Genomic DNA, 14426 nt, shown 5'->3' with positions numbered 1-14426 from the left:
CTCAGTCATTAAGCATCTGCCTTCAGCTCAGGTCATGATCCCAGGGTCCTGGGATCGAGCCCCGCATCGGGCTCCCTGCTCAGCTGGAAGCCTGCTTCTCCCTCTCCAACTCCGCCTGCTTGTGTTCCCTCTCTTCCTGTGTCTCTCTGTGTCAAATAAATAAAATCTTTAAAAAAAAAAAGCATATATACAGACAGCAAAGCTCATACTTTATAAAGGGATATAAATCATATGTAAATATAAGACCGATACTTCTGGTTAAAGATGGTGGAGTAAAGGGATTTTTACTTCATCCCCTTTCTCAAAACTCATTATTCACAACAAAAGAATTATAAAAAGAAAGAAAAAAAGAATTTCATCTTCAAGGAAATAGTTACAGCCTCTCACTGGAAAGGATTTTCACTAAGTACTGTGAAATCAGGACTTTGGTAAAAAGGAAGCTGAGAACTGCCATGCTCTCCCAGAACTAGAGACTTTCTTGAACATGTCACAGACATGAAAGGCTGCTTCAGCAATTTTTTTATTAGACTGAAGCCATCTCAGCCTGCAGGTAGCTTCAGAGGAGTAGGAATGTCCCCAGAGGGCTGAGGTTAATAACTCAGAATGGCTGGGGAGACGGAGCTGAAGGAGAGACAGGCAGGATACACCAAGGAGACTGCTGGGGGAAGCATGGTGAAGGAGGCTGTCTTAGCTCGAGCTGCTGAAACAAATTACCTCAGGCTATGACGCCTGAACAGCAGACATTTATTTTCTCACGGTTCTGGAGACTGAAAGGCCAAGATCAAGGTGCCAGCGTAGTTAGTTCCCCGTGAGACCTCTCTTCCTGGCTTGGAGATGAGCGCCATCTCCCTGTGTGCTCACATGACCTCTTCTCTTTACAGAGCGGGAGAGAGAACTCTCTGGTGTCTCCTCCTCTTCTTCTTCTTCTTTTAAAGATTTTGTTCATTTGAGAGAGAGTGAGTGCCAGTGGGGGTGGGGGGCGGAGGAGAGGGAGAGGGACAAGCAGACTTCCAACCAAACGGGGAGCCTGACCCAGGGCTCCATCCCAGGACCCCAAGATCATGACCTGAGCCAAAGTCAGACACTTAACTGACTGAGGCACCTAGACGCCCCTCTCTGGTGTCTTTACTTAAAAGGACAGATTCTCTTGTATCAGTGCCATAGTCTGACTTCATCTAACCTTAATTACCAGCTCCCGGCCCTGCCTCCATATACAGTCACATTGTGGGTTAGAGGTACAACATATGAATTCAGTGCATAGCAGGTGGTGAGAAGGCAGTTGAAGCAGAGAGTGTGACTGAAGGGGATTTCTAGGAGCTCCATTGCAAAGGAGGTAATAAACTTAAGAGGGTATTTAAGACAGCTAATCTAAATGAAAGTTGCAGATTGCCCCAGCTTACTCCTCCTCATCCTTCTACCCTCTGTTCCAGCAAATAATAAGCCCCGTTAAAGAGTAATCAGAAAAGACCCAGAAGTGGACTGCTTTAGGTCAGTTTCTCCAGAAACAGAGTCTGAAATAGGGACTCTTGTAAGAGTGATTTATTGAGTGCTCTCAGGAAGCAGGATAAGGCAAGGGGAGAAAGTTAATCAAAGATACGGCTTCAGGGGCGCCTTGGTGGCTCAGTCAGTTGAGCGTCCGACTCTTGGTTTCCGTTCAGGTCGAGATCTCAGGGTCATGGGATGGAGCTTTGCACTGGGCTCCGCGCTCGGTCGGAAGTCCGCTTCAAGATTCTCTCCCTCTGCCCCTTCCCCCCCAAATTAATAAATAAATATTAAAAAAAGAAAAAGCTGTGGCTTCAGCTGAAGCGCCAGGCTGACCCCGTAGGGTGCTCTGGACCATGAATGGCACCTGAGAGGTGTACTCCCACCTGAGGCAGGGGCCCAGGACTCTGTATGACAAAAGCAGCAGTCATGGTCACCCTCAGGCGAACATCGTCTTTCAGGAATTTCTGGGTAGCGTAGCTCTTGTTGAGGAACCTTCTCAGGAAAAGGGCGTCTGTGAGCCACTAGCAGCCAACACGCAGAGCAGGTGGCAGCTGGGTGCATCGGCCTGGTTGAGGGATCCGGGTGGACCACCAACAGTGTCCGCTCTGGCAGCGCTTCGCAGAGTGTGCTCCCTGAAACGGCAGCCTTTTACCTGAGAACGTGTTAGAAACGCACAGTTCCTATTCCACCCGCAGATCTGTGGACTCAGAAATACTGAGGTTGGGACCCACGAATCTAGTTTAACAAGCCCTCCAGGTGGATTTGATGCATGCCGAAGTTTGAGAACCACTGTACTGTAGGGACCTGTAACTGGCAACTAACAGAAGTGGAGGAAAGAAAACAGAAAAGTAAGTGCATACACAACATAGGTTGCAAGAGAAACGAGAGAACACAAGAATTGAAGCTCACAGTTATCTCTTGAAAAGACAGAAAGAGCTCCAAGAAGAGATACAAGGATTTAAAGAAAAACGATAAGGCACAGAAGATGAACAGCGAGCTGCCAGCACCGAGAAACGGAAGTGAAAAAGAAAACCATCTCAGAGGTAAAGCCACTTAGAAGCAAAGGGATGATGATGGTAATTGCAGCAGTCAGCTTTCAATTAGGAAAACTACATTGGCTCGAGAGCTGTATTTAAAGTAGAGAGGGAACTAATGCAGGGAATTTGTTACAAAATGTTGAAGAGGCTGGGAAAACAAATAGGAGGTGAGGCTGTAACCCAGAGTTGGCACCCGTGAGCCACACCCGCTGTTGACCAGTGGAGGCACCATCACTGTCTCTGAACAGAAGCCACCCACTGCCTTGGCTGGTGACAGCACAGCCACAATACCCAGTCCCCTGCAATCTCTCCAGCTGGAAGCAGAAAAAAATGGCTTCTCCCTTCCATCCACCTTCTACGCTCCCGCTGGCAGAACCTAGCCAGAAGCTCCCACTGCTTCCCGCTGGCAGAACCTAACCAGAGTGCGGCCTTCGGGCCTCCAGCTCCCTCACATCCAGAGGAGAGTGTGGGCAAATGGGACTGGGTGAGAACCGCCAAACTGTGTCTGGCACAGTAATAAACCTGGTTTAAGAAGAATCCGGGTCAGAGGAGAGAGCTTGAGAAAAATCACAAAATGAAATGGAAAAGAACACAGATTTTTAAAAATAATTACCGAGGGGCACCTGGGTGGCTCAGTCAGTTAAGGGTCTGCCTTCAGGGTGCTGGGATGGAGCCCTATGTCGGGCTCCCTGCTCAGCATGGAGTCTGCTTCTCCCTCTCCCTCTGCCCCTAACCCTGCTAGTGTTCTCTCCCTCTCAAATAAATAAATAAAAATTTAATTTTTTTAAATAAAAAATAGTTATAGAGAAGGTAACAACTGTGGAAGAACAGGGGATACAACATACCCATAATTCTCCTTCCTAAGAGAGTAGGATAAAATACAATAGAAAAGATGTTCAAGGCAACTGAAGAGAATGTCCCTGAAATTAAAAAAAAAAAAATTAAATCTTAGGACCAGAAGAGGATATTGTATTTGCCTTAGTTGTTCAAGCCACCATAACAAAAATGCCATAGACTAGCTGGCGTATAGACAGTAGAAATTTATTTCTTAGGGTTCTGGAGCCTGAAAGCTGAGATCAGGGTGTCAGCAAGGTCAGGTGAGGGCCGTCTTCTGGGGTTGCAGACTTTTGTATCCTCAGCCGGTGGCAAGGGGCAAGCTAGCTCTCTGGGGCCTCTTTTGTAACAGCACCAATCTCATTCCTAACGGGTCCCTCCCAATGGGTGATCCATTCGACGTTCCTCCCATCCTACCCTAATACTATCACACTGGGCTTCAGGATTCAGCATATGGATCTGAGGGGACACGAATATTCAGACTATAGCAGTATTACAGGCAATGTTGGTATTAGAACAGTCAACACTGGGACTAGGTCTTGGTGAAGTTACTGAATCTCAGGTATAAAGACAGAATCTGACAGGTCTCCAGGCAGAACAAAAGCAATTCAAGAGCTTGGAGAAATCACTCAGGCTGGCCTCAGACTCCTCCTCTCACAATTGCTAGACAACAACAGAGCAATGTCTGCGAATCTCTGAGGTAAAGGCCAAAACAGAAGAGTCTGAATCCCAGCCAGGGATCCTGTGGGCTCCAGACAACAGACTCGCAGGTGCAAGCATGTCAGACGTCAGGAAGCATGGCATCCATGTGCCCTTCTGGGTTTTAAGACTTATTTATAAGAGAGAGAGAACAAGGGTGAGGGAGAGGGAGAGAGGGAATCGCAAGCAGACTCCCCACTGAGTGTGGAGCCCAACGTGGGGCTCGAACTCAAGACCCTGAAATCGCATCCTGAGCAGAAACCAAGTCAGATGTTAACCGACTATACCACCCAGGCGCCCCCATGTGCCCTTCTTGAAAAAACTACTTGAGGGGCACCTGGGTGGCACAGCGGTTAAGCGTCTGCCTTCAGCTCAGGGCGTGATCCCGGCGTTATGGGATCGAGCCCCACATCAGGCTCCTCTGCTATGAGCCTGCTTCTTCCCTCTCCCATTCCTCCTGCTTGTGTTCCCTCTCTCGCTGGCTGTCTCTATCTCTGTCAAATAAATAAATAAAATCTTTAAAAAAAAAAAAAAACTACTTGAGACTTTCAATGATGTCATCTATATGGCAGAATAGGTATCCGGAATCCTTCAGCTGACAGCTAAGCACGCTGCCTAGTTCGCACACCTGCTGAACTTCATGGCTCAGCTTAGCAGAAATGAATTGTCTGCGGCCAGTTTGGCAGAATTAGAGTCCAAACCTCTGAAGCATCCTGCACAATTCTGTTCCACCTCTGCCATGCGTGTTTCCCCACAAATGTCCTTATCCCTCCCCGTGCTCTCCAGGTTCCCATCGCAGACTGTGGAAGGCCTGGGCCTCCTCGAAGCCCCAGCCCAACGCCACCACCTCCACCAGGCTTTCCCAGGCCCACCCAGCTCCACGGGAGTGCCCTCCCCTCCATCCTCCCTGAGCAGTGAGTCTTTATCTCAGCTGTCCCCCATCATACTCGCTTTGCATTATGGTCATTGCCATGGATGCCTAGTCCCCCGTGAGGTTAAGCTGGACCTTGTCCATCTGTGCATTACTCAGCACCCAGTAAGGGATCCGTGCTCAATGAATGTCTGAAGCATTCAACTGAACAGAATTGACTTGGAACGCTTCGGGTCTATTTTAACATTCTGAAAACTCCTCAGTTCTAGCTGCTGTTGTTCACTGAAAACTGGCAGCTCTGTGTGCATTTATAGGCATGAATCGGGGGACCATCGGAGGAGTGGTTCAGAGGACCATGGGCTTATCCGCTGTCTCCTTTTATGGAACTGGGGCTTAAGAAGGTCCGTGCCCGGCTGTGCTGCAGTCCCACTGTGTGCCCAGCTACTCTCTCAGGGTGCCCGTGCAAACTCATGCCTGCGTTGCTTTGGCAGGATGAGGAATTTTTATTCAGCGTCCCTACTGTGCTGCCTTCTCACCATCTCCCACTCCCTAAAAAGGGGGCCCAAGGAGGCAGTTTGGAGCGACTTATAATAATAATCCTCAGCCTGTCCATGGCATTTTCTCTAAGGCAGTCAGGGTTCTGAGTGTTTTACTCACAAATCCCCCATGCAGCAGGCACTGCTCGTATCGCATTTTATAGTTCAAGAGACCAAGGCAGCCGAGCCGAAGTCGCACAGCAAGCTGAAGGTAGAGATGGGGTTCGAACCTTGGCTTATTACTAGTTCTGAGACCTTCCACAAATCCCCCACTCCGAGCCTTGATTTCCCATCTATAAAATGGGGATAATAATCTCCTCTTTGCAATGTATAAAGATTAGATGACTTAACATGGCTGAACATGGGTGCCTGGTAGATGATTAATGATAAGTTTTTAAAAAAGAATAAAATAGCAACATTAATAGTGTTAACATTGTAGCCACGAAGGCAGAGCCAAGGAGAATGTGTTTTCATGTTAGAAAAATGTCTCCCAAGCCCATTCTTTTATGTCATGTTGTGAAGGTAGTTGGATTCCACTGTGAAACATTCTTCAGCAGTTCACAAGACAAAGGGACATTTGATATGTAACCCACGAAGAATGAATGTTCTTCTCACCAAATGAGGCACTTGCAAGCATATGGTATTTTTGCTGATCAGATTACACTGGGCTATAAGGCAAGATAAAATAGGCTGACACAAATTGGAAAAGAAAATGTAAAGATCACACTGAAGCCATCTCAAATAGCCTGAGATAGTTTGATCATTCTGTATTAGCTTGCTGCATCTTAAAACATTTTCTTTCAAATCAAGTCACAGCTGTGTGTACTTTAGGCTGTGGCCGTCATAGACAAATATGAAAAGAAGCAGAGTTAAAACAGATGAATGCCAATGGTTATCCATTAGTCTGATGTAATCTAACACAAATGACCATTAGGAGACTTGCAAAGAAATCAGAGAAACAATTTTGAATGCAAGCTTCTGCATAAATGAGCAACAGCTTTCAATTCCTCATCTCTTTCTCTGAACAACTGGCGTTCTCCCCATGCTTGGTTCTAAAAGTCAGTTTAGTGTCTTAGGTGATCAAGTCCATAAATGGCCAATTGGGGAAAATGAATTTGCCTAACATAAGGACTGCCGTATCTGACCACTTGGTACCAGAGTGGCTGGAGAGAGAGAGCACACCTCAGCATGGAGTGGGGCCTCTCTCACGTGGCGATGTCGTGCGACAAATGTGGTCTCCACCGTGGGGGCAGAATCGAGTTGTATGGTCTTTAACATTCAGCTTACTTGCTGCTTTGTTTTCTGATTACAATTGTTTGGTTGGACCAGACCAATCTGAGCTAGTGGTTCGGCAGGGGACAGGAGTCCAGAGGTAAAAGCCACCTGGGCTGGGAGGCGAGCCAAGACTTGAGGAGCCCTCCTGTTGATCACCTAGAACTGGGGGATCTTTCCAGACTAACTGTGGAGCTTCTCCAGAACAGCACGGACTTCCTCTGGGTGGTAGTTCCAAGGGCCAGATTTACCCTGCAAGAGAAGAATCGGCACTCCAGATTTCCAACCTGCAGGAATAGGGCGTCTGGAGCTTGGTTGACAGAACCGGGCTAGTGTTAGCTATGTGAGACTTTGTCATGATGGTGTCAATGGCAGAGGCTACCATAAGGTGGATGAGATCACCCAGGGAGAGGGTGTGGAATGGTACCAACATTTAACGGGGCAGACCGGGACCCAGAAGTACGAGAAAAACCACAGGGGGTAAGGTGAATAGTTTCAGAAGGAGAAAGGGGTCTATATAAATAAGCTGCTCTCCCATAATTAGACTTCAGACGGCCCTTATTTTCTCTACCGCTCACAGCAAGTTCCACCCATTCTAAGTCAGACCCACCTCCGCCTCTCCAGTCCCAATGCCCTAGTTCAGTCCTCTTCAACTCCTGCTTGGGCAGCCGTGCCACCTCCTGACCATCCCCAGTCCTCAGTCCCTGCTCCCTCCAGTCCACGCCTCACCCAAGAGCCAGTGATCTTTCTAAAATACAGATCCAGGGGCACCTGGGGGGCTCAGTCAGTTGAGTGTCCGACTCTTGACATCAGCTCAGGTCATGATCTCGGGGTCCTGGGATTAAGCCCTGCATGGGGTTCCATGGTCAGTAGGGAGTCTGCTTGGGATTCTCTCCCTCTGCCCCTCCCCCCACTCACATGCACGCATGCTGTCTAATAAATAAATCTTTAAAAAAATAAAATAAAATAAAATAAAATAAAATAGAGATCCGATCATGCCTCCCTCCTGCTCAAAACTTGTCAATGGCTCTCCTTTGTCCAAAAGGTAGGCTGAACTTGGTCCAGAATGAGACCGCTGTCACCTAAATGCCCCCAATTCTCCATTCACACTCTGCTGTAATATGCCCCAGTGCCCTTGCCCACCTTCTTCCCTATATCTGCAATGCCACGTGGCTGGCTTCCTAGCCTTTAAGGCCTGCGTAATTGTCACCACCTCTACAGAGCCTATCCTTCCTCAGGGGTCAGGAAATTGACAGTCTGAAAGCCAAGTCTGTCCTAATGCCTCACACTCATTTATATTTCGCCTGTGCTGATTTTGTGCTATAACAGCAGGACTGAGTTGTTGTGACCAGGGATTATTTGGCCCACAAAGCCGAAAATATTTACAATCAGGCCCTTTACAGAAAAAGTTTGCCGATCCCTCATCTGGAGTCTCCTAGTACTTGGGACACTGGAGCACACTGTGTGTGTCTTCCTTATCCCTCAGACTCCAAGTAAGGGGTGGGCCATTTTCATTTCGTTCCTGTGTGGCCAGTACTTGCACGGGGCCTCACCCTGTTTGGCCTCCATCATGCCATCTTAGAGCCATGTCTCTGGGGAGGAGAAGGGAAGAAGGACCTGAATGCTTGTGCTGTGGCCCTTGGCACCTTGGGGCTGCATCTGTTGCTCATTTCCCTGCAGAAGTAGGGCCAGCAGCGTGACCCGTGCGCAGAGGAGCAGACGCATGGTTGGGCTCCACGGGCTCTCCAAGGTTTGACATCCCTTCGGCAGCTATAAAACAGTTTCTGCCCTCTCAGGGGAGGCCAGCAGTGCCCAAGTGGCCAGAGGCTGTGCTTTTGTCCCCCCACCCTGGCCAGGCTGGACGCCGCAAGGGGGGCACAATCAGTGGAAAGCAAGCCAGGACTCAATTCCTGCCTCGAGTGAATCCCTGCTTCAGCATCTCCAGCTGCTCACTGGAGGGTTTGTTCTCCTCTCACTCTTACAACCCCCTCCAGATTCAGGCCTGCCTCAGAGACGAGCGTCTTCAGACCCTCCCACTCCTGGCCCACCCCATTCAAAGGATTTAGAATTGGAATCAGAGCCTTGTGCAGCGTGACGTTGGGCAAGTCAATGTCCTTCTCCGAGCATTGTTTATGAAATGGAAACGACCTTCTCGCATTCAGCTCCAAACTGAACTAGGGCTGGGCCTGAGGCTGCAGCTGCAGTCCAAATGCTAGGGACTTTCCTGTGCGTGATTTCACCCCATGTGGTGGGGGGGCAGCACCTCCCTTTTGCAGAAGAGGAAACTGAAACGCCACGAGAGGAGAGGACTCGCCCCTGGTCACATGGCTGGTAAAAGGCTGGGCAGTGACTTGAATGCAGGTCTGCCTGCTGCAAAGCCCTTTCTGCCCGCGCCCTTCCTGGGCCCCGCGCCCCAGTCACCTTGTAGAGGATCCTGCCCTCCCGGAGCACGTAGAGCCTCTCGGGCAGCGCTGCGTAGCGCCAGTTGCTTTCGTTCTCCATTGTGTCCACCACCACGGGGCACCGGGGGGTCCTGTCCAGCAGCAAGCGGGCGGCCTGCAGGCGATCCTGGAGATTCCGGTGAGTCCTGATGTTCACATTGTTCTTAAAAGCCCAGCCATCTACAAAAGAAAAGATGGGCAGTGGGCCTCACAGGCAGGGCACGTACGTATTTCCTGCAGGTTAAATACCCCCATCCCCACCCCCTTTAACTGAGGGTCCCAGATAGAGGAGCCCTTGGCCATGATTTGGCCCAGTTTCCTACTATGCGTGAATGCACGAGATCACATAGCGAGTTACTGACTGATCCAAAATGGAAGCCCGGGGCTCCTGACTCCCAGACCTCGGCTCTTCAGCATGGGAGAGGTCACTAGGCCAGTGCTTCTCGGACTTGAATCACATGGGGACCTTGTTAAAGGCAGATTCTGATTCAGTCCGTCTAGGGTGGCATTGAGGGTCTAGCTGGTGCCGGGGAGGCCAAGGCCGCTCGGTCCCTGGACCATGCTCTGCGAGGCAAGGGTCTAGAGCAGCAGTTCTCTACGTGCATTCTGCCCAGTGCTACATGTTACAGGGTATCGGGCCTCATCTTTGGCCTCTACTCACTAGACGGCAGTAGCGCCAGCACCCCACCCTCCCTTCAATCTGTTTTTGACAACCAAGAACATCTCCAGGCGTTGCCGGATGTCCCTTGGGGGACAAAAATCACCCTCCGTTGAGAACCACAGCTCTAACCCCCTCTCCTCCAGGAAGCCTTCCCTGACACACTCAGCTGTGTGTTATTGGGCAAGCCTTTGAAATCTCTTTAAATTCTCAGTTTCCCCATCTGTTATGGGATTAATAGGACCAGTGTTGCAGGTGGCTGTGAGGTAACTTATACAGAATCCCCAGGACTCTGCCTGATTCACGGAAGGTGCTTCAAAAATACTGGTTTATTTTGTCTGACTCCCCCAAATAACACACAGGCAGGAAAGAACCCAGTTTTTCTTCTTTTTTTTTTTATTGAATCTTTTTTTTAAAATTTTTTTTAAAAAGATTATTTATGTATTTATTTGACAGAGATAGAGACAGCCAGCGAGAGAGGGAACACAGCAGGGGAGTGGGAGAGGAAGGAGCAGGCTCCCAGTGGAGGACCAATGTGGGACTCGATCCCGGAACGCCGGGATCACGCCCTGAGCCGAAGGCAGACGCTTAACGACTGCACTACCCAGGTGCCCCCAGTTTTTCTTCTATACCACAGGTATTCTGCTGCTTTGCTCTGGAGATGCCCCAAAACCAAACCCACTTAAGGCTGCTTAACTTTAAATGGAAGGGNGTTTTTCTTCTATACCACAGGCATTCTGCTGCTTTGCTCTGGAGATGCCCCAAAACCAAACCCACTTAAGGCTGCTTAACTTTAAATGGAAGGGGATTTTCAAATGGCCTCATTTGCCAAGGTGCCCTTCTTCCTACTTACAGGAAGTGGTACTCCTGTTAATGGGCTGAAAACAATAACCACGGAGTGCTCTGGCCTTGCCCTTCTACTTGTCCCATTTCTGGGGAGCCTGGGACCCAGGTAACGTGGTCATGGGATCGTTCGGAAGCCACGTGGTCCGTGTTTACAGTAATAGCTGCCTCCCAGGGTAGCAGAAGTCGGTTAAGTCTATCAGCAGAAATGGCTTCACCTCCTCGGGGCTCCAAAGTCCCCTGCTCAGGAACCTTCCTCCAAGAAAAGCCAGCTCTCAGGAGAAATTCATGCCAAGATACAAATGCCTGGCCACAGTGTAAAGTAACTGTCACCTGCCCCAAGACATCAAAACTCTGTAGATGACTATAACACCAGCTTCCCTGTTTCATGTTTAGGCGGTCAGTCTTGTTAGCTCCTTGGAGCTTCACAACGACCTCCTAGGGGAGGCCAAGCTGGGATTCTCCCCCTCGTCCTGCAGCTGAGGACACGGAGGGCCGGAGAGAAGCAGTGACTCACTGCCCCAGCTTTAACTGCGAGTTCCTGAGGGGCAGGGACTGTGTGTATCTTTTGTCTCAATATCCCCAGGCCCCGCACAGGGCTGGCACATAGCAGGTACTCGTCAAGTATTGTCGAATGAGGATTCTGTGAGGCTGGTGTTGTCATCCTATTTCACTGTCGCAAGAGTGAGCATGGAAGGGAAGTTGCCCACAGTCATGTGTTCGGCACCTGTTGGAGCTAGGACCCATACTCAGGTCGGAAACTCCGAAGTCCATGTTCTTCCCATCCTGCCTCGTCCCTCCCCATAATTTACCTGGACAAACATGTGGTGTGTGGGAACAAGGTTTGGGCTGCAGGCCCCAGACCTTGTGGGATTGGGGGACCCTAGCTCTGTGCATTTGAATTTNATGGAAGGGAAGTTGCCCACAGTCATGTGTTCGGCACCTGTTGGAGCTAGGACCCATACTCAGGTCGGAAACTCCGAAGTCCATGTTCTTCCCATCCTGCCTCGTCCCTCCCTATAATTTACCTGGACAAACATGTGGCGTGTGGGAACAAGGTTTGGGCTGCAGGCCCCAGACCTTGTGGGATTGGGGGACCCTAGCTCTGTGCATTTGAATTTGGTGGGTCAGGCCATACCCACCTTCGTCTGATTGACAGAAACAAGTACCCTGTGGAAGGAGGTGGGGAGGAGGAAGAAACGCCCGAACCAGGACTGGCAAAGCACAGAGGCAAGGAACTGGTCTGTGTCAGAACGGGGTCAGGAAGTCTTTCCTCATTGGCTTGAGGTAGTCAGCCCTGGGTCGTGGAAAGATTCATCCTGTGCTGACTCCAGGAGACATGAGTCAGGAGACAGGTATCAGGACCAGAAACACTGTCTGTGATGATCCACCCCTCTGGTTACCGTTTACAGCTCGTTCTTTTAGAGATTAGAGCTGGATTTTGTGACTCCCAGTGCGACCCTGGGCCGGCAGCCTCAGCATCACCTGGGGAGCTGCCCCACCGCCCTGCTGAGCCAGAGTAAGGTCCCCCAAGGCTATTTAAGCACACATTAGAGTTGGAGAAATGCTGGCACCTGTGACGACCTCAAGGCATCGTCTCTTCTCAGCCATGATGACCACAGACACCTGAAGGTACCCAATCCTCTTTCTGAAACTCATGGCGGCTGCTCTCCCGAAGGGCCGTCTGCCCCAGGGATACACTGTGTGTGCTTGCGTCTGCGCTCCTGCTGCCTGTCCTGTTTCATATTATGGAAAAAATTTAAAGTACATGAGGGTAGAGAGAACAGTAGCATGACCTCTGTGTACCTAGTACCCATGCTAATGTTTCAGCGGCCCCCGGAGTCGTCATGAGGATAGAAGCTGCCGGTGAATTGAACACAGTGCTAAGTTGAAAGAAGGTCTCCAGCCTTTGGGTGCAATAAATCAGGATGCAGTGGGCCTGGGGTGGGGCCCTGGAATATGCGTTTTTAACGAGCTACCCAGGTGGCTCTGACGTCAGGGATCCGGGGACCATACTGGAAAAAGCACTGCTGGACCAACTTTGCTTACAATGAATAGCAACCTACACTTAAGAACCCGCGGATAAACCAGCAAGGCTGATACAATACTGGCCTCAACCCACTCGTCCAACTTTCACTGAGCTCTGATTCTGGGACATGGGCTCTGCCAGGTGCTGGGAGATGGACAAACCGTGTGGGAGATGGTCACGTAAATGACACTTGTCCCACTCAGTCATGACTTCCTGCCTTCTTCAGTCTTTGGGTTTGAAAGTTGGGCCACTCGCATGGGTTCAATCCCCTTGAAAATCGGGGAGAGAGGTTTGTGTCTGACCATTTCGTTAAGTTCAAGGGGCTTAGACCACAAGCTGTAGGAGTTTCAGGGAGAGCTCTCCAGGACAGAGCTGTCCAGCAAAGGAATAAGATTTCCCATGCAGTAATGAAAATGTGTGACCGCCTGTTAGGGGTGAAGACAGAATGCCTGCCCCCGACGAAAGCTAGCCTGGGGCAGGGGGTCTCCAAGCGTGGGCCCCAGGCCAGCAGCTTATCACCCGGAGCTTGTCGGAAATGTGAATTCTCAGGCCCCATCTAACTGAGGAACTCTGGGGTCGGGGTCCAGCAGTCTGTTATAACAAGCCTTCTGGGTGCTTCTGATGCTCACTAAAGCTTGGGAACCATTGACTGAGATGAACCACAGTGTCCCTTTGAGCTTGGAGAGTCTTAGGAAGGATCTCACACCCAGCTATAGAGTGGTCATTTCACTTGTGACATTTCAGGTCTAAATTCCTCCTATTAGCTCCTCTCCCTTGATTTCCCTATTTATCCATTCAAAATGCTTGGTGCTCGGCCAACTGGACCCACCCCTCCAGGTTGCTGTTGTTGTTTTTCTCTAAGATTTTATTTATTTGAGAGAGAGAGGGAGAGAGGGAGTAGGGGGAGGGAGGCAGAGGGAGAGGGGGGAAGCAGACTCCCCATTGAGCAGGAAGTCTGATTCTGGGCTCTATCCCAGGGCCCCAAGATCATGACCTGAGCCGAAGTCAGACGCTCAACCGACTGAGCCACCCAGGCGCCCCTTCCAGGTTTTCTGCTCTGTGTGCCGGGCTGAAAGCACAGGCTGTGGAGTTAGCAGGTGNCTGGGTTTTAAGACTTATTTATAAGAGAGAGAGAGAACAAGGGTGAGGGAGAGGGAGAGAGGGAATCGCAAGCAGACTCCCCACTGAGTGTGGAGCCCAACGTGGGGCTCGAACTCAAGACCCTGAAATCGCATCCTGAGCAGAAACCAAGTCAGATGTTAACCGACTATACCACCCAGGCGCCCCCATGTGCCCTTCTTGAAAAAACTACTTGAGGGGCACCTGGGTGGCACAGCGGTTAAGCGTCTGCCTTCAGCTCAGGGCGTGATCCCGGCGTTATGGGATCGAGCCCCACATCAGGCTCCTCTGCTATGAGCCTGCTTCTTCCTCTCCCATTCCTCCTGCTTGTGTTCCCTCTCTCGCTGGCTGTCTCTATCTCTGTCAAATAAATAAATAAAATCTTTAAAAAAAAAAAACAAAAAAAAACTACTTGAGACTTTCAATGATGTCATCTATATGGCAGAATAGGTATCCGGAATCCTTCAGCTGACAGCTAAGCACGCTGCCTAGTTCGCACACCTGCTGAACTTCATGGCTCAGCTTAGCAGAAATGAATTGTCTGCGGCCAGTTTGGCAGAATTAGAGTCCAAACCTCTGAAGCATCCTGCACAATTCTGTTC

General features: G+C 50.0%; 2 protein-coding genes across 3 annotated transcripts in view; one reads left to right on the top strand and one right to left on the bottom strand.

The window, feature by feature from the left end:
• HSPB11 (heat shock protein family B (small) member 11) overlaps positions 1-10313 on the top strand; it is a 47102-nt gene extending 36789 nt beyond the window's left edge. Inside the window, exon 7 of one of the 2 annotated variants that reach the window (XM_019795851.2) lies at positions 10290-10313. In XM_019795851.2, coding sequence (XP_019651410.1) covers positions 10290-10295 — 6 coding nt within the window. In that variant the 3' untranslated portion in view covers positions 10296-10313. Of the gene's footprint in view, positions 1-2180; positions 2311-10289 lie in introns of those variants that run through there. The other variant, XM_034652978.1, reaches the window with a different exon arrangement.
• LOC117800462 (type I iodothyronine deiodinase-like) lies at positions 6215-12617 on the bottom strand. The gene is made up of 3 exons (XM_034653005.1): positions 12251-12617; positions 9156-9355; positions 6215-6986 (listed from the first exon to the last, which is right to left on the bottom strand). The coding sequence occupies exons 1-3, from the start codon at positions 12333-12335 to the stop codon at positions 6918-6920; spliced, it is 354 nt and encodes a 117-aa protein (XP_034508896.1). The 5' UTR covers positions 12336-12617; the 3' UTR covers positions 6215-6917.
• Positions 12618-14426: the final 1809 nt, after the last annotated feature.

The sequence above is a fragment of the Ailuropoda melanoleuca genome, chromosome 2 (genome assembly GCF_002007445.2).
Source record: "Ailuropoda melanoleuca isolate Jingjing chromosome 2, ASM200744v2, whole genome shotgun sequence".
Classification (NCBI taxonomy): domain Eukaryota; kingdom Metazoa; phylum Chordata; class Mammalia; order Carnivora; family Ursidae; genus Ailuropoda; species Ailuropoda melanoleuca.
The sequence above is the reverse complement of the archived record's forward strand: the minus strand, read 5'-3'. Positions and strand labels throughout refer to the sequence as shown.